This window comes from Halichoerus grypus, chromosome 2 (genome assembly GCF_964656455.1).
Source record: "Halichoerus grypus chromosome 2, mHalGry1.hap1.1, whole genome shotgun sequence".
Taxonomy (NCBI): domain Eukaryota; kingdom Metazoa; phylum Chordata; class Mammalia; order Carnivora; family Phocidae; genus Halichoerus; species Halichoerus grypus.
Window position 1 is genome coordinate 121,464,628 of NC_135713.1, and position 20,226 is coordinate 121,484,853.

At 45.1% G+C, this 20,226-nt stretch overlaps 1 protein-coding gene across 3 annotated transcripts in view; it reads left to right on the forward strand.

The window, feature by feature from the left end:
* KLHL3 (kelch like family member 3) overlaps positions 1–20,226 on the forward strand; it is a 117,276-nt gene that overhangs the window by 59,192 nt on the left and 37,858 nt on the right. For all 3 annotated transcript variants that reach the window (XM_078067472.1, XM_078067475.1, XM_078067474.1), the window contains 2 exons: positions 4,082–4,191; positions 18,314–18,430. In XM_078067472.1, the coding sequence (XP_077923598.1) occupies positions 4,082–4,191; positions 18,314–18,430 (227 nt within the window). The remainder of the gene's footprint in view (positions 1–4,081; positions 4,192–18,313; positions 18,431–20,226) is intronic.

Sequence of the window (20,226 nt, forward strand, 5' to 3'; positions counted from 1 at the left end):
TGTGCTCCCTGCGTACCCCACCTGTCCCCTAAGATCTAGCCTACCTGCCTCTCCATTGTATCTCCTAGAGCCTGGCACAGTTTTTCAGTGAACATGTGTTAGAGGAATGAAGATATAGCCTAGGCTCCAGCTAGACTGGGCTGTTGTTGTTTTCTAGACATGCTCTGCATTTTCCTGCTTCCATGCTGTCATTTATACCTGGAGTGCCTCTCCCAGTCGTGGCCCTGTGGATTTGGGGTTGAAGTTACTGGCGCCTTGTCTTATGCCTCTTATAAGCTAGTAGGCTCCTTGTAGGCATCAGCTCTGCTTTCTTCATTTTTGAAGAAACACTGCATCTGGTACACTATACATTAATGGTTATTGACCATTTGCTGTGATCTCAGTAAATGTGAGTTACTTCTATTTGCTTATTTAGTGCCCATACACCTTTATGAAACAGCTACTATTATTAGCCCCATTTAACAGATGAGAAAACTGTGTAGCCTTAGGAAATTGAGTATCATATCACTAGAAAGTTTGTTGGACTTGATGGAATTAAAGTGGGTCTCTAAGGCCTTTGGGGTCCACAGCCTTATCCACAGGACCTGCAGTCCCAAGGGATGTCTCTGATGAAGTGGAAAAGCTTCTCTCTTGGAGAGCAGTGCTGCCCACAGAACTGGACTTTGTGAAGCAGGAACATGGGCTGATGTAATATTCATCCTTCATTTCTAAAGAGTTTCTTTTTTTTTTTTTTTTTAAAGATTTATCTATTTATTTATTTATTAGAGAGAGAGCATGAGACGGGGGAAGGGCAGAGGGAGAAGCAGACTCCCCGCCAAGCAAGGAGCCCGATGTGGGACTCGATCCCGGGACTCCAGGATCATGACCTGAGCCGAAGGCAGTCGCTTAACCAACTGAGCCACCCAGGCGCCCTAAAGAGTTTCTTAAAGAACTCAAAATGGTATCATCAATATACGTATTGTCGTCTCTGAGCTTCCAAACAAGCTTGAGACCTAGGTCAGCTATTACAGTCCCATTTTATGGACAATGAAGCCAAAGGCTGGAAAGAAGTGACTGTAAGAGGTGGAGTTAGGACTCAAACCCCGGCCTTCTCACTCTTAGCCAAGGCTCTTGACTGCATTCTCCTTTAATACACCAAAGCAAACAAAGAATCCACAAACAAACAAGTGTTAAAGCTAGAGGATTCTCAGGGAGGTATCTTCTGGGAGCAGAGGTGTTCCTTTCTGGGAAGCGGCTGGGGAGAGGGCTGACTTGAATATAAAGTCTGCTGGGTAACGTGTGTCTCCCAGGAAATCAAGTTGGCCGGAGTAGCCTGTTCCTGCTTTTCTATCTTGTTGAGTGTTGCTAATAGAAAGGGGGCTCTGGGGGCTCCACCCTGTCTCCTCAGACAGAGGGGGAAGGGAAGCAGTTTCCCTCTTTGCTCCCTTTCTCTGTGTTTCCCTGCTCACGAATCTCCTGGGTCCCAGGGTGCTAGTCCTGGGTGGGAATCTGCTGCCTCTCCCTACCAGCTGACCCCTCCTCACCAGCTGCTGCTTCCTGGGAGGGTTTCTGGAGGGATTTCAGTGGGAGGTTCCAGATGGGCAGGACAGCAGCCCACTTCAGAAAGAAGGGACCTAGATTCAAATTCTGTTGTGCCCCAGAGACTGAGAGATGGGGAAGCGTGGGGGCTGACTGTTTCCTGCCTTGATTGATCTTTGAGAATTTCTGGTTTGTTAACCAAGCCACTTAGAATACATATCGCTGCACTTCATCTTCCTTTGCAAAATCCAAGCCCATCTACTTTTGGCTTTATGAGCTTTGTGGAAGTACTTTTCACACCTTGGATTTTAACTTCTTACCTCCCCCTATTCTCTTCATTCTTTGCCCTCCTCCAAATGTCAGGTTTTGGTCAGCCAAAGAAAAGGCAGGGAGGCTCTGTGTGGCTCTGAACCACGGGGATGTTGGTGCTGGTTTCCCTGACTCTCCTGCTGAGCTCAGCCTTGGCAGGTCCACAGAGTCTTGATGTCCGTCCTGCATTTTGTTTTGGTGTGGTGACTCCACACCAAAATTTTCTCTCCACTATTTCTTGGTGTTGCCAACAGATGGAGGTCTCTGGTCCAAAGACTTCTTGGAACAGAAAGGGCATAGAGGGAGAATCCTGTTGCTTTCCCAGGCCTCCAGGCCAAGAAGGCATTCCCATCACCCAAAGGAGATTGTTCACGTGTTTTTATTTAAAAATTTTTAGGAATAGACGGTTTAAAAAATAATACGATCTACTCTTAAATATTCCCTTCGTTAGGGAAGTCTTTTAAATGTCTAACCGAAAATCTAACCAAAGGCCTTTTCCTGTTCACATATGGAGAAGCACGGCCAGCTTTTTACTTGATGGCATTTGCTTCCCATTGTAAAGGATCTGCCTTTTAAATTTGTTTTTGTTATGTCCAAACATTCCTGAGTTTCGGGATGGACAAGGCTTAATTGTGGGCCCAGTGATCTCAGTGGGCCGCGGGGGAGCAGGTGGGGAGCCCTTTCTGTCCAGTGAAAGGCGGACCAGATTGTTTGTAACTGGATCTTTGAGAGTAAAATACTGACATTTGGAGGCTCTGGATAAAGGGTGTATGGGAATTCTTTGGGTCCAAAAGTATTTCAACATAAAGTTTAAAATGAGTTTTATAAGAAATGATTTAAGTTTTCTTTGTTTGGCTTTTAAGAAGCCGATGAACGTGAGAGCAGAGCTGAGCATGCTCTGGTTTCCGTTTCCATCGTGCAGCTAGCTGCGGCAGACCTGCTCTGTCCACAGCTTCCTGGGTACGGAGCACTCTGAATCTCACCCAGGGGCTGGCCAGGCCATGTGGGGGGTAGCCCTCACTGGCAACTGGGAGGTGTCGCCTCTAGAATTATCCAAGAAGCTACGAGGACAGAGAGGGGCTGCCGAAGAAAGAAGAGAGGGGGCCGGGAACCTGGAGGGCAAGGAGCAAAGATGCTCCTGGGGGCAGTGGGGCAGAACCACAAGAGAGCCCCAGAAAGGGGCACATGACAAAGGACCCTGTGATCTCCAGAACCTGCTGCACCAGGAATTGTCAGCTCTTGGGCCACTGTACCTTGGCATAACTTGTGAAAATACTTTCACACTTCCTTTCCCATCCCAGCATGGGAGTGAAGCAAGATGAGCCGTTGTATCCCCATTATACAGAGGGACAGTGAGGCCTAGGGAGGTGAGGCCATTGGCTCAGGGACATGTCTTGCAAATGGCAAAGCCAGAATTTGAGTCTAGTTGTCTTCTTTCTGAAGTGTACACTCCTTCACTGACATTTCGCTGTCTCTGTAATAGCAACATGGTGGCCTGGGCAAAGGTCGGGGTAGGAATTGCACTTGGCATTTCCCTTGCGTGGACATCCGGCCTGTGTGTTTTGTCTCGGTTTAGGTGTCCCCAAATTCCCCTCCATCTTAATGGTTCCCACTGGCCTGCCTGTCATGGACTGTTGCTAGTGGTGGGGGGCCCAGCTGTGTTGCCTCGATGCCTGGACAGATGCTTAGTTGGGCCTCCTTGTGAATCAGAGACCGTAGTAGGCTTGACTTTGGACACAAAAGGCTGATGCCTTCCGCCAGCCGTGAAATGTTGACTTCGTACCAGAACCCCCGGAGACTTCCAGCCACACAGCAGTTCTGACCCACTTTTGTTTGGCTGAGCTGCAGGGGGCACCGTCTGTAAATCTGCCAGCTTGCGCCTTGAGGGGAAATGAGCTCAATTAAGTAGGCAGGTCCCAGTGAGGCTTTTTTGCAACGCCATTAATAATCGCATGGAGCATGGAAAAAATATAACCTCACATCTCTCTGCCCCATTTTCATCTGTGTCGATGTTCAGGGTGGAGGATCACACAGAGGGATGTCTTTGCTGCCAGATTGAGGCTAGTTTCCCTTCAGCCAGGATGTGCTGTCTTTCTGTCTGCCTCTCTGTCTGTCCCTTTTCCTCATGCCTGCCCCCAAAGTGCCCAAGACTCCGCTGTGAATTTCACAGATTGCCAGGGCCATGGAAGGGCAGCAGTGTGTTATAACTTTGTTTTCTGAACTTCTGCCTTCTTTTTTTTTTTTTTTGGAACAGAGCAGCACTTTCCAGAGGTGATGCTGGGGGAAGAGTTTCTTAGCCTAAGTCTGGACCAGGTGTGCAGCTTGATATCCAGTGACAAGCTGACCGTTTCTTCAGAGGAGAAGGTACGGCATGGCCCCTCGGTGAAACAGGGCCCTCACGCGTGAGGCGGCCATGGGAGGGACAGTGAGACCTTGTCTCTTTTTCAGCGGAAAAAAAAAGGAGCTCATTTTTTTTTGTCCCTTTAAATAATTAGAAAAGGACCTTCCGGCCCATGTTCACTACATTTGCTGTCTGGACCCTTTGAGGAAGAAATAACGCTGGTGATGATGATGGTGACAAAGCTGCCTCCATTAACTGGACATTTACAGTTTGCCAAGCACTCTGCTAAGTGCCTTGTTCTCTTCAGTTCCCTCAGCCTTCACCACAGCCCTGTGAAGCAGGCATTGCCCTTGTCCCCACATTGCAGATGAGGAAAACTAACTTGGAGGAGTTAATTAGCTTGTCTGCAGTCACTCGGCTGGTCACCGCAGAGTTGCAGTCTTCCTGTCACCTGGTCTTAGTCTCTGTCCCACATGGCCTCTTGGGAACATCATTGAGCATTTAAGCCAGAGCTGACCTTTGGGAAACATCTATTCTAACGGGGGATTGGAACTTTTACTGTTGAGGTAACTGAGGCTCAGAGAAGGGATAGGGTCTGTTGAAGGTTCCACGGTGAGTGACTGTGGCGGAGCTAGAACCTGGGTCTCTTGACACCTAGTGCCCCAGCTCACCGACTGTATACCCCTTCCTCGTGCTGCAGGCTTGATTTCTGCCCACTGCTTTAGCTGACCCCTGGGGGTTGATCTGTCTACCTCTAGGTCTTCCTTCTCACTGACGCTCCGCTTGGATTATTCTCCCCTTTCCAATGTCACCTGTTGGAAACCAGTTCCCGTTCCAGTTCTGTCAAGAAGAACTTCTTTACTCCAGGAGATGTAGTCTCCTATATTGAAAGTAACATGCACTTTGGTGTTGGCCAGTCGGGTCCAAATCTTCTCTCTAGTATTTACAAATTAATTGGTGACCTTGGGTGAGATAGTTTGCTTCTTCATCTGTTTCTCATGTATAAAGTGAGAATGGTAACAGGACATACTCCAGGGGTGGTTGTGGGGATTAAATGGGGTAAGGTGTGTCAAATGCCTGGTGTCATACCTGGTACTTGGTAGGTGCTCATTCGGTGGTAGCTGAGTTTATTATCGACCATGTGTCTGGAATTTATTCCTTTCTCCTCTGTGTTCCAGGATAATACTCACCTTGTTCTGTTTTTTACTGCAGTTAGTTTTGAGCCCATCTGACCTCCTCCACTTGACCATGAGTTCCCTGATGGTAGCAACCACATCTTACTCTTCCCTGCATCCTCAGAGATGCTCAATACATGTTTCTTGGGTTGTCTTAGTCTGCTCATTGTGTCCCAGCTTGAGGTCCTTTTCTGAGGAAATATTTAAGGAAAAGCCTTTAAGAGGGATCTTACATTGGAGATGAGTGTCCAAAGCCACATGTCCAGAGAATAGGGTGGCATCACAAGCCCCTGCCTGTTGTCCTGCAAAAGGTTGATCCAGAAGAAAAATAGTTGTGGATTGGAATCATGGGCTGCCCCAAGACTTCAGAGGGATTTCCAGAAGATTGACTGGCACAACTAGCTGGACTGTCTCTTAGACTCAGTGAGGCTTCTACTTTCATTAACTGATCTGAGATATCACCTGCAGGGTAAAGGATGCCTCTGGCCAGGCCATGGCCTCTTCCTGCTCCAGCCCCAGCAGCAAAGACTCCCTCACTTCTTGCCAAGCCCTGTTTAATGTCTTCTCCGGATCATGCTACTAAATGGGCACAGTTTGAAGGAAGGAACTAGTTAGTTGATTGACCATGCGGTAGTTGGTGCAGTTGGCCAGTTTGGGGCCTGCTTGAGTGTGTCCTCAGGTGTAGTCTGAGAAAATGTCAACAGCCGTATAAGCAGCAGGATTTGGATTGTCTTGGGGGTATTTGGGTTGAGAGGGGGGACCCTGCTACCTTTAACTCCTGCGGGCCCATCCTGCTCTGAGATCATAGTAAGCTTTCCTCAGGTGAGGGCTTATCTGTGCTTGCTGTGTCAGGGTGGTGGTGGAGGTGGGTTGTTAAGAGGGAGAGGCATTTTAGTGCCCTGGAAACCACTTGGGCTTTGGACTCAGGAAGACCTGTTTCCATGCTCCACTTGATGCTTACTGGCTCCTTGATTTTCAGAAGTCACTGGTCTCTTTGAACCTTGATTTTCTTACATGTAAAGTGGGACTACTAAGAGTACCTCCCTTACGGAGTTAGGAGGATCACAGATACTGGGTGTAAAAAATCAAATATAGTGTTCAGCAGGTGCTAATAAATGGCGGCTGTCATTGTAATGACCATAGTCCTCTGGTTTTTTTTTTTTTTTTTTTTGAAGATTTTATTTATTTATTTGACAGAGAGAGACACAGCGAGAGAGGGAACACAAGCAGTGGGAGTGAGAGAGGGAGAAGCAGGCTTCCTGCGGAGCATGGAGCCCAATGTGGGGCTCGATCCCAGGACCCTGGGATCATGACCTGAGCTGAAGGCAGACACTTAACGACTGAGCCACCCAGGCGCCCCCCATAGTCCTCTGTTTTGAGGCACCATTGACAATGATCATGGTATCAGTGTTGCCACTGATAATGGTAAAATAAGCCATGGAGTTAATTGCATCTTTCCAGAAGCAAAGAAGCATGACATTAAATCTACGTGCTTAGAACATTGTCTATAGTGGCTCTCAATCATTCATATGCTTACATAGGAGTTGCTTGTTCTGTGTAATTAGAGTTTAGAGTAGAGGTATTTTTTTTTTAAAGATTTTATTTATTTATCTGAGAGAGAGAGTACAAGCAGGGTGTTGGGGGAAGGCAGAGGGAGAAGCAGACTCTCCATTGAGTAGGGAGCCTGACGCGGGTCTCAATCCCAGGACCCTGAGATCATGACCTGAACCGAAGGCAGATGCTTAACTGACTGAGCCACCCAGGCACCCCAGGAGTAGAGGTATTTTTCACGTTAGCGAAGTTGTATATTATATTTGGTTCTCAGAAGTTATTTGTAACTTCAGAGTTATGTGATGCTTTTCATAAAGTAGATTGCTGTTGATCTTGATCCCTTTGGTACCTTTAAGGTTGGCAGTATAGTTTTTTTTAATTTTAAAGGTTTTATATTTCAGTGACCTCTGTACCCACACTTGAACTCACAACCCCTAGATCGAGACGCATGCTCTACCGACTGAGTCAGCCAGGTGCCCCCTAAGGTTGACAGTATAATTTTGAGGCTTATCAAAGAATAGTGGGGTTTGGCCCGTGTTTTCTATTTCTAATTTTATTTCCCCTAATTGATTACATATTTCTGGAAGTTAAATAGCTGGAAGCTTTTGACAATTGGATGTTTGTTGTTTGAATGCTAGCTCTTAAGGCTTTGAAAATTCTGTGATGTGTTCCAGGAGATTTCGTGATTTCTACTTCCTTTAGTTACATTTCATAATAAGTAACCTCTTGCATATACAATAGCCTTTTCTTTCACTATTGCATTGTAGTGAACTTAATGGAGTATATTTGAAGTAATATAAGGGATCTTAATTTAAGCTAAAATTCAACTGCATTTGATGTTAACATTTGCGGGGGCTGCGTGGCTCAGTCAGTTAAGCGTCCAACTCCTGATCTCTGCTTGGGTCTTGATCTCAGACCCCGTTCAAATCCCACATCAGGCTCCATGCTGGGGGTGGAGCCTACATTCAAAGCAAACCAAAACAAAACAAAGAAAAAACCCTCCAAAAACATTTGCAGAAAACTGAACTGCACTGGTAATCAAATAACCTGTATTGAGCTAAATCCATATTTGAACAGTAAATCAGCTATATTATGATTTACTTCTTTGTCTACAGCCCACAGATTTCTTTTGCAGCCAGATTTCAGATATTAAAATGTGAAAAAACTATGCATCTGAGAATAGAGGAAATGTGGTATTTTAGTAATGAGGATTATAAGTGGCTGTGGCTAGGCCCAGGCAGTTTGCTTGTCGGGAGTTTGAAAAAGTAGAGGTTCTGTGGTTGAAGTGGCTGAGTTCCAATCCTGCCTCCACTGCTCTAACAGGCTGAGTGACTTTGAGCAAGTGACTTTGAGCACCAGAATGAATGCACCATATACAGTCATGGATTTTCTCCGTCTTATGGTCACTGCCAGGGTGGTATTGGTATCAGGTTCACGGTAGACACATAAACAAAGACCATTTGTTGAATGAATGAGTAAGAGAACTCTACGTCTCAGTCTTCTCATCTGTAAAAGGGGGGCAATGATAGTAGAGTGCCTATCTGAGGATGAAATCAGATGACACGTGAAAAGTTCTTAGCCCACAGGAAGTGTTCATTACTGTAAGATATGATTATTGCTGCTATTATTATTACCACTATCCTCCTCCTCCTCCTGCTCACTGTTGACTGGGGGCATTTCTCAAGGGGAAGCTCTTCCCAGAGGCCATGTTAGTCTGGGTGGTTGTGTGACCTGGGGCTTGGTGCCGAGCAGGGACAGAGAGTGGGAGTAGCCTCTTGCTCTCCAACATTCCCAGCTCCCTGGGCCCGGTCTGGGCTTCTCCCAGGGCTCAGATACTGTTCTTCCTCCAACATCACTTGCTGTTACCCGTGCCTTTGTCCTCCACTATTCTCAAGCTCCTGAGGGCTGCGAGGGTGCCTCAGCCATCCTTGTGCCATGGCAGGCTGACCCAGAGCCCTCGGCCAGCTCTGTGGAGCTGCTAAGCAGATATGCCCTGAGTGACTGGGGCCGGATGCCGCCCTAAGCCAGCTGAGGTTGTGGGAATAATCGTCACACTTTTTCAGGGAATAAGGACAAATGTGGGAACTAGAGGTCAGAGGACGCATGGATCCCTGCCATTTTCTCTCCTGTTTTTCCTTCATGTAGTTCTGGTTTTAAAATTCCTGGTATTTGAGGGAAGACAAAAGGACCTGGTAGGAGTTACAAAATCACGAGTTCTTTGGGTGGGACCCCTTCCCTCTGCTGCCCCCTACCACTCCCCTACCCCAGGACAGAGCAAAGGCACACCGGAATAAGCCCTTCACAGTCACCTGTTTCTTCCATAGGGAGTTGTCTGGGCTCACAGCTCAGCCTGTGAGCAGATAGTCTGTTTATTGTATTCGACTTTGAGACCACGGAGTTCACCCCCCACTGTGGACAGCTTCTGGGCCCCAGGGGCAGGCAGGGTAAGCAGCCCTCCAGGGCAGACGCACTCTAAGGAGAAGAGTGGTGACTCTCCAGTTCTAGTGCAGTTTTGCCACGGAATTGCTGGTTCTGAATCTGAATCTTCGCTTTCTTAGCTGGTATATATATCTCTACTTCTCAGGAATTCTCTGCCTCCTTATGAAACACTATTGAAGTTTTCAGAATGAGTACTAACGGGGAAATGGCCCACAGTTTAGATACAGGTCAGGAAGACATTGGTTAGGTCTCTTAAAAAATTAGTGTCAGGTGTGTATTGAAATGAGAACTACCACTTAGTTTCTCTCTGTGAGATCACCTATTTGATGTGCTGTTGTCCCCTAACCCTGTAATCAGAAGCCAAATTCTGGTATCTTCTGAAATGTCTCCCAGGATCGTTGGTGTTGCATGCCCTCCCGTCTGAACTCCTAGCCTCTCCGGTCAGCGGTGGGTAGAGGATGCCGGCTGGAGCTCCTTGACCACTAGGTTAGACTTGAGTGCTTGCTGCCCGGGTCTTACCCAGTGATTTAGCAGGTACATCCTGCTGCCTCGCCAGAGCTGTTGGAAGCCCCACCTTCCTGTGAGGTCAGTAGTTAGAGTTGCCAGCTTCTCGGCTTGCAAACAACCATCTGGCCTGGTCCCTGGTCACAGCATTACTCCTTTCACTGTTCTCCTTTGGAAAGTGCAATTCAGTAAGCACCTATGAGCAGAACACCACAGCACTATGACCAGAAATCGACCTTGACTGCCCACCGTTCCCCAGGTGCATTTCACACATCATTTTTTTTTTTTCAAAGTGACATTTGTATTGAAGTAAGTTCACTGGGACATGAACAAAGTGAAATAACCACTGAACTAGGTCATAGATCCAGTAACAGAACCCCAGAAGTCCCTTCCCGTCACTGCCTCCCACCCTGAGGAGCATGACTACCATTTTGACTTCTCATGGATCAGTTTTGTTCGTTTTTGAACTTTATGGAAATGGAATGCTGGTGTGTGTATGCTTTGCATGTGACTTCTTTGGCCCAGCACACTGTGCAGCACATCATTTCTACTTCTTGCACAAACTCCCAAGTCAGAGATTATTGTCCCCATTTTGCAGAGGAGGAAACTAAGGCATGTTGACAATAAGTAGCTTTGTGGTTTGCAGCTGACTGTGTCTGCTTGCCGGGCCCCTGCTCTCTATGAACACATGCCCACCCTGACAGGGACATGGGGGTGAGTGACCCTTAGGACTGTTTCAGAGCTTGCAGTCTGGATACGAAACATGTATCCTTATGTGGCCGAGAGAAGTAGTTGCCTGTAGTCAAAGTTCAAGGAAAGCGCCCTGGAGTGTTTTGTTCCAAATTGTTAGGTGGGGAAGACCTCCTGGAAAAGGGAATATTTGAGCTAAAATTTGGAGACTAAGAGGAGGATTTTGGAAAGCCATTCTGGTCGAAGGGATTGTAGGAATCCAGACGTGGAAGTTTGGGATACCTTATTCTATTTGGGGGAATGGTAACTGATGGGATGAGAGTCCAGGGTCTTTGGTGGGGGTCATGGGAGATGGGGCTGGAAATGGAATAGGTTAGGGGGTGAGGACTTTCTTCTCTAGGTCAGTGTATATCCCACTGTGTGCGGTAAAACGGCAAGGTTTGTGAGATGTTCTCAGGTCCGACGCATTTAGGAGACAGTGACCAAACACAGGAACCAGGTTAAGAAGCTGAAGGACTTGTCAGAGCTTTTATATGTTAACGAGTTCTGTGAAGCTCTGAAGAAGATTTGGGGGTGTGCATGATGTGTTCTGCAGGCTCATTTGGTCCCAGAACCTCCTTTACTACAGAATGTCTCCTGCCCCTAGTATTCTGAGGACCACATTATGGAGAATAGTTTTGAGGCTGATTTTCTTCGGTTGCCCCAAATATTCTATGATTTATTGATTTTCCTTTTTTGTAGTTCTTTTCATTAGGGATGTATAGTTTTTGATTATGAGACCATCTTCAGAGGATGTTTTGTCCATGGGAGTCTGGGTTGCCCTGGGCTGTGGAAGTGCACCCCAAGGGCAGCTTTACTGGCTTAGAAACTGTTTCTGTATTCTTTTTTTGTCTTGAGTATCCACTGTACTATCTGGATAATATCACTTCAGACCCCATATCTGTATGTGGTGTGAGCCTGAGGTTTTGATTTCTTGAAGATATATGGTTTTTAACTTCCTAGCCTCCAGGAGATGTTGAGCTCCCTTCCCCCTTCCCAGAGCAGATGGATGGAGTTCATCTAGTCCCAGTACACGGGACTGTAGGTGGGTAACACTGTCCATGGAGAGCCGGTGGCATCGACATTCTACCTGATAAGACACCAGTTCTGAACCATTCAAGTCCATGTCTGAATTGTACGGGCCTGTGACCCATTTTGGCCTTAGCTTCCATTCAGCTGCCAGACTTGCATAATAAATAAATAAATAAATAAATAAATAAATAAATAGGAAAAAGAAAAAAAACCACTCAGGCACTTCCCTCTTTCTTTTGACTATGGCTCAAATCTTTATTTGTTGGTAATATGTCACTTTTATGTGTTTGGAGCTGTGGGGAAGATTCTTTCCAACTCAGCACCATCCGCCATATTGACTGCAAGGCATTCTCCATCCCTGTGTCACGCTCCATTCATTTGTAGAATTGGTGCCATGAAATAGTCTTTCAGCTTGCAGGCATTCCTCTCAAACCACTGTGCTCCAATCCTTCTCCTTTGCAGAATCAGACTGCGTGTCTTTATCTTGGCTATAGGCGGTAGTGGAAAGCTGAACAATTTCCAGGCAAGGCGATATCCCTCTTTTAGTTTTGTCATCATTTTTGTTGTTTATATGAAGTCACATATTTGGCAGTATGCTGTCATAGGGAGAGAACCATACACCCAATCATTCCCACTTTGACTAACTTATTCATTCTCTCAGTAAATATTTATTGAGTGCCTTTCTATGTGGCAGATAGTATGTTATTCACATGAGAGACATTGGTGAACAGATCAACAGAAGATCCCTGCCTTTGTGGAACTTAAAACCACATGAGGGAGATAGATTTTATCAAAAATGTACAGAAATAAATATATAGCTACAAACTATGAAATGTGCTATGGACGCAGTGTGGTTTGAAAGCCAGGGATTGTCATTGCTGCCCCGTTACCAAGTAGCTGGGTAATGTTTGGGCAGACCACTTCCCCACTGTCTGCCTCGCTTTTCTTTTACATGAGTGACTCTTGCTGTTCCCGGGGCCCTTGTGGGTCTGAGATGAAGCAACTATAAGAAGGAGCTGTTAAGTGCCCTATAAAACCTTAAGATGATGGGACTGTCAGAAAGATGAGTGCAGCTGAGTAGGTTTTCTAGAGTTTGGGGAGCCTTCAGACCAGGAAATCTTCCAGCCAGTGTTAATGCTGGTAAATGTTTAACAAGGGCCTCTGCAAAAAAATTCTGAAAGCCCTGATTTGTTTACTGATTCATTTGCTAATTTCCATGGTGTAAATATTTCCACCAAGGCTGATTCAAACTGCCAGTGTAATGTCACTAAACACCAGGATGGGAAGACACGTGCACGATGAGCTCCAGCTCCAGCACACCACTGCTCCCAAGGGTCCCTGGTGTGGTGCGGGACAGCAAGGCAGGGTTCTGGTTCATAGAAGTCCTTTTAAGCTTCAGTTGAAGAAATAACACAAATCTGACAGAATCATTCTTGTGTCTAGTAGTGCTTTTTTTTTTTTTATTTTTTTAAAAAGATTTTATTTATTTGAAAGAGCGAGAGAGCACGAGTGGGGGGAGGGGTAGCAGGAAAGGGAGAAGTGGATTCCCCACTGAGCAGGGAGCTCAATTCAGGACTCCATCCCAGGACCCTGGGATCTTGACCTGAGCTGAAGGCAGGCGCCCTAGTAGTTCTGTCTTCTTGATTGAAAATCATGGCAGTTAATTCACCAAATGCTATTGGCTCAATCCCTGGGAAAGAAAAGAGTATCTGGGGGGGGGGGGTGTCCTAAGAGCACATGGGGGGTATACTTATGATTATGGGTTTAGGAATATAGTTCCCCAACTCAGTGGTCTGTGCAGGCTTTCTAACTAATTGTGCCTCTGAGATGGAATATTGCATAATGTTAGAACTTGAGTTTTTGGAGTTAGAGGTGAGTTCACATCCCAGTTCCACTACTTCTTGGCAGCGTGACCTTGGACACTAACCTCTCTGAGGCTGTTTCCTCATCTATAAAATGTGAACACCGATACCTATTTCACAGGATTTGGGGTGGATTAAAGGAGATCTTGCATGTAAAATGCATAGCACTGTGTCTCTTGTTATTTAAAATTAGCCTTTCTCAAATCTTGAGTAACAAATTAAGTCCATGTGCAAAAACCTAGTTTTTTCCTTGATCTTGTCAAAACTGGCTTCTTTTCCTCCATCCTATGTTTTGCCATGAATCACCCTCCACTGGACCTTTTCCCTTGCCAAGTCACCGCCCTGCCTATTTTTAACTTAAGTCCCCCTTCTTGATTTTCAGAACACGTTTTGAAAGCAGTTGTAAGTGCCCCAGCGCTCTGCACTCTCCTCTCTGGGTGTAGGTACAGTGTGGTGCGGCTGCCTCCCTCACTGGAGGGGTGGTAGGTATAGGGGGTCAGCTTCATCTGGTGTTCTGGCCAAGGCTTGTGCTTACATCAGAAGTGTGGGGAGCCAGGAACTGTGAAATTCGATTTTCTCTATCCTTTTTCCACCTAGCAACCTTGTGGCACCCAAGAGATTGGTTTTGGAATATAAAGCAGTGAGGAAATGATGCTCTTTTTGTTGAAAAGTAAAACCCTACGGATGCCTTGCGGCAGCTGGTTTCATCATGGGATGCATAAAAAGTGTTTTCATCTGAGTACACATCACCCTGTCCTGTGATCAGAGCCACAGGGTTTCTGCTTAGATTTCATAGACCAGGAGTTGATACCCTTTTCCTCTAAAGCACCAGATAGTAAATATTTTAGGCTCTGTGGACCATAGAGTCTCGATTCAGTTCCACTGTTAGAATGTGAAAGCAGCCACAGACAGTATGTAAATGAGTGAGTGTGGCTGTGTTCCAGTAAAATTTTATTTATGAAAACAGGTGGCAGGCTGAATGTGGGCTGTAGTGGGCCAGCCGCTGCTGTAGGCCCGTGACAGACAGCTGAGAACGGTGGGTAAGAGCATGAGTGCTGGCGTTGGGTCTGGGTGGACCCCAGCCCTGCTGCTTTGTGGCTCTGGGCCTGGGTGAGTCACTTCATGCAGTTTCAGAGGATCTGCTCCCTGGACTGTCCCTGGAGTCCAGGCTACCAGCGTCCATGAAGCGCGTGGCTCAGGGCTTGGCGCCTGGTAAACATCGGCTCCTGCTGCCAGTCCCTTAACAGGAGGTGCTCTTGGGAATGATTTTAGGCACATTAAGGCCTAGAGCTAGCTGCAAGTTTATTGGCTTATTTTCTAAGCATGGAGCCTCAATGAAAAAAACCCATGGTGCTGCTGAGAAGGTCACTGTTGTTGCCGAGCGCTGGTGGCTTTCACAGCTGAGTAGGTAAACAGTGCAACTGAGTGGAACCAGTGAGACAAGCCAAGTCAAAAATAAAGATAAGGTTAAATATCGACTTTATTAGACTCAGCTTGCTTTTTATCTTTTATAACGAAGAGGAAGCTGGTTGATGGGGAAGGGCATGATCAGGAAATCTCACCTCCTCAAGGACTTGCGGTTCATTCTTCAGCAGAGATTTGTCACCTGGCCGCCGGCTCTGTGCCCGGTGTTGTGCTAGGTGGCTTGCAAGAGCTCCCAGTCTAGTAAAGTGGAGCAGAAGGAAGTTGGATAACCACATTGCAAGGCAGAACAGGACTGTGGTTGCCCACCAACTCATCCGGCACGGTCTGACTTCCTTTGGTCTCCAGCTTCCATTGGTCCCTGCTCTGATTCCAGTCCCCCTTTCCCCAGCCTGGACAGCTTCCACTGCCTCCGTACATGCTTGTTCTGAACTTATCGGTCCATTCATTCATTAAAAGAATATTCGAGTATGTGTTATTTGCCATTAAATAAGACAAGGTCCCTGTTCTTATGGATCTGAAAGGCTAGTTGAAGCAACACAGTGATTCACAAACTAATGCTATGAGGGTGAGGGATAAAGCTCTATGAGAGTGAATAATCTAAAAAAATAAACTGGACAGGGAGGATTTCCATGGTATGTGAATGTTTATGTTTGTGCACATAGAGGTTATTTTTTGCAGAAGTGAGGGCATACTATCCGGAGATAGTGCTCCTTTCTTTCTGTTCCATTCCATTCTTTTCTTCCCTTTCTGATCGATTCTTTGCCTATTTTGAGTATGCCCAGCCTGACTTAAGTTTATATTTAGGAAATAGGACCAAAGCATCATTAACATATCAATACACACAAACTATTCTTAGGGTTAGAAAAATTAGAGATTTTTTCCACCCCTGGGAGTTAGTTTTCATTTCAACCTTATGCCACATAAATTTTGTTGTCATATTTTCCTTTTCCCTTAGAATTTCTTTTCCTCTCCCCTCTGCTTTTCATTTTGAAAAATTTCAAACCTATATTAAAGTTTGAAAGCATGCACATTCATATACTCTTAACCTAGATTCACCAGTTAACATTTTGCTTCATTTGCCTTATTTCTCTCTCCACATATTTAAACTTTTATTTTGCTGAACCATTTGACAGTAAATTGGGGACATGATAACACTTCATCCCTACTATTTGAGTATGCACCTCCTCAGAACAAGGAAATTATCTTTATTTAGCCATAAAACCATTATCATACCAAAGAAATTTAACACTAATACAATGATATTAGCTAATACATAGTCAGCATTCATATTTCCTAACAGTCCTTTATGGCTGTTTCTTTTAAATCCATGATCCAATCAAGGATCATGTATTGCATTTAGTTCCCATGTCTCTAAATCCCCTTAATCTAGAACTATCTCTCAGCCTTTTTTTTTTTTTTTATCTTTCATAATATTAATGGTTTTGAAGAATTCAGGCCAGTGTCTTGCAGAATTGCAGAATGTTCCAAATAGGGAGTTGTCTGATTTGTTTCCTTACTATAAGATTCAGGTTAAACATTTTAGGAAGAAACTACTTTAGGGGATGCTGTGTCCTTCTCATTAAGTCACGATCAGGAAGATAAGTTTGTCCTGTTATTGGTGGTGCTAACTTAGGTCACTTGTTCAAGGTAGTATCTGTCAGATTTCCCCATTTGAGGCTGCCCCCACCCCTGCCATCATGGAATTAGTAAGTCATCTGTGAGGTGATACTTTGAAAACTATCCTGTTCCCCAACAATTTTTCATGCAGTGATTTGAGCATCCACTGATGAATTTTGCTGAATTAGTTATTACATTTGTGGTTGCAAAATGATGTTTTTTTTCTGTCATTCCTTCTCCCTTTATCGGCTGGCATTTGTCTGTGAAGAAGAGCCCTTTCCACATTTTTAAAAGTATCTTTGTGGATTCAATGGATTCTTTTTTGTTCATTGTGTTATGATCCATTACTGTGTTTTTCTTTCATTCTGAGAATGTTTTATTTAATTAATTAATGAATTAATTAATTTATTTATTAAAGTAGGCTCCATGTCCGATGTGGGGTTGAACTCACAACTCTGAGATCAAGAGTCACATGCTCTACCACCTGAGCCAGCCAGGCGCCCCTCTGCGAATGTTTTAAACTGAGTTATGACTTAGGCACCGTGAAACGTACAGATACTGCGTATACAGACTAATTAGTTTTCACAAATGCATATGTACATGTAACTCCCACCTTGTCAAGATACATAACATATCCATTCTCCCCAAAAGTTTCCTTTGTCACCTTCCCCGTCATTCCCCTACCCCACTTCATCAAGAAGCACTAATCTGATTTCTTCATTATTCTCTTTGATGTTTTGTCCCAGATGTTGGCAACAAAAGCCCCGTTTGTTGGCTCTGTGTTCATTTGACGTGTCCATCTTAATCTTTGAGCACTTTCTTGGTTTCTGGTGCAAGAAGTTGTTTTGTTTTATTCTTTTTACCAGCTGAAAATATCCCATAGTGTGTATACTAGTTAAATAATTTCTCCATTAGTGAGCTTTAGGTTGCTTCCTTTTTTATTTTGTTACAAAAATGCATCAGCAAACATCCTGGAACACATATTCTTTTGTGAGCACCACCTTTTTGAGTATTTTTGTAGGCTAGATCCTAGAAGTGGTATTTCTAGGTCAAAGAGTATGTACATTGAAATATTTGATTGATACTGCCAATTCTTCCCTCCCTTCTTAAAAAGCTGTGTTAAGTTTCCAGAAATAGTGCTGGTTTCCCTGCAGCCTTATCAACATTGAATTTTATCCATCTGTGTGTATATGATTTTGGATTTCTTCTTGAGCATGGTGAACATCCAAACCAGAGGGCCTCCTTTTTGGTTTCGAGCCCGATTTTCATTTGTAGAGAAATGAAATCTCTCCTCAAGGGAGAGGTTAAACCAAGGAGAAATTTTTGACGAGAAATTCTCTGTCATTCGCTGACCCACTCACCATTTTACAGCCAGCTTTTGGGCAGATGATATTCTTATTCTCTTGATTCTGCATTAACCGCACTTGGGAGATGAATGAGGAGAGGGATGTATGCGAGGGGCGTGGTGGCCTTGCCCCAAAGTCTTCTGGTCTTCCTGTGCAGTCTTTGGTTCAGAGTTCCTGCTCTGTATTTCTATCTTTAAATAACCGTGAGACCTGATCTTTATTTTGCAATGAACTTGGTGATTCTGCATTTGGGGTAGTAGGTTTCTTATAACCTGTGTGTGTGATATCACTCTGAAGTCAGCTAGCAGACAAAATCTTTCCATTTTTCTTTTATTGTAAATGTTGAACCTTAGGTTAACGACCTTTGTGGATGATTTGGACATTGGACTTCTTTTTTTCAGATTGAGGAAATTGTTTGGAAGCTCTTCTCTCTGCTACAGTTACCTGTGTTGATTTTCTTGATAGGTATTTGAAGCTGTGATTTCATGGATCAATTATGAGAAAGAAACCCGTTTAGAGCACATGGCAAAACTGATGGAACATGTCCGTCTCCCTCTCTTACCGAGGGATTACCTGGTCCAGGTGAGTGCTGTGTGAAGAACCAAGGGCTTTCCTGCTCCCCCAGGCCTCTTGGAATAGCTGCAGGCAGCCCTGGTTGGGTGGGGTGGTTGAGGAGTGTTATGGGTCTTTTGTACAGGTTGAGAGCACCAACCCACTGGCCTAAGTGTGAATGAAGCCTAGTAGTGTAAGGGTCTTTTCTTAAATTTTTATTACTGAAGTATAGTTGACATACAACACTCTATGAGGTTTAAGAGTGTAGGTTTGAGAATAAGGCACTTAGGGTTTAGTTCCTGCTCTGCTACTTGTTAGCTTTGAGTTTTTATTTAACCTTCAAACCTTAATTTCTTCTTTGATAGAAGGGATATTATATGAAAGCCCCACAGGATTGTTGTGAGGACCAAAAGAGTTGTAAATATGCAAGTCAGGTGTTTAGCATGGAGCTGGGCATAGGAAATGTTCACTGGAAGTTAGCTGCTTTTACTGTAGGGGACCTAAGCAGGAAGGGTCATTTCCACGTTGCCATGTTCTCTTTACCTTCATGTTAGGCAACTTGGAGCCCAATTCAGGACTGCACAAACCAGCTCCTCATACGTGCCTGCGATACATATTGCTTCTACTTCCTCTGAGGAAGGAAAGAAAAATTAAGAATTATGGGATCCCCTTGTGGTGCCACATATTTAATTCTTATAATAACCCTGGGAGGCAAAGATAAATAACCCTCTTTTTACAAGTCTGGGCCTTGAGGTTTATGGAGGCTGAGAATTATTTGGCAGTAGAAGGCAGGGTCAGGATTCAAATCCAAGTCTGTTGACCTGGAAGCACCCGCCTTTCACTAAGCAGGCTGTCACCTTTAATACTCTCTGTTCTGTTGATCCATTGGCTTTAGATAGTCTTGTAAATGGGCAGAGGGTAAAACTTAAATATATGAACAAAACAAAACACGAAGGCAGTAGGCCAACCCTCATCTGTTTCTAAGAAGTTTCTGGAAGGAATGGAAGGTGTGAAGCAAGGATAAGAGAGATCTGGTTTAGCAACCCAGCGGCTTAGCTCTGTCACTTCCCGGCCATCTAACACTGGGCAAGCGGTCAATCTTTCTCAACCTCAGTCTTCTCATCTGGTAAAAATAGCACCTGTCCTTATAGGATTGTTTGGGGATAGAATGAGATAATGCACATAAAGGCTACAACACTGTGAGTGAATGCTAGCTGATATTACTACCATCTTGATGACCATGGATGCTATTGGGAGTCGCGGGAGAATACTGTATCCTCACAAACACTTGTAAAATCATCAGCTTGTGACTCTGTTGACCATAGGTCTAATGGATCAATGAGATGTTCTCTGAATCTCTGAACCTCAGTCATTCTCAGGTGCGGAGGCATGCACTTGCCAGCCCGTGTATGCGCCCTGTGTTTTACACTTTGGGTGGTACCACCGCCCCCTGGTGGCAGCGTATCCTTCCTGTAGGGAAGGTTCCCTAAGCAGAGGGACTGAACTGGCCTGAGCTCCCAGTGTCGGAATCAAACCTCCTTCTGTCCTATGGGAAACTGACCAAAGGTAGAGGTAGACGTCTGGCCTCCGGCCCAGCATCACTTGCACAGGAAGGTGATCTGTGGACCTGAGTTCCAGGGAAAACTAAAGAGACCTTAGAGACCCTTGGTCATGACCTCGATCTGGTGTCTACAACTGAAACTTAAAGATAGTGGAAAATAGTTCTTAGGTTAGTATGGCAAAGTAGGGCTTAGATCTGGAGAAGAAGGCGGTCAGAGGCAATGGGCATGAACACTGTTGTGTGGGACCCCCCCGCCCAACTCACC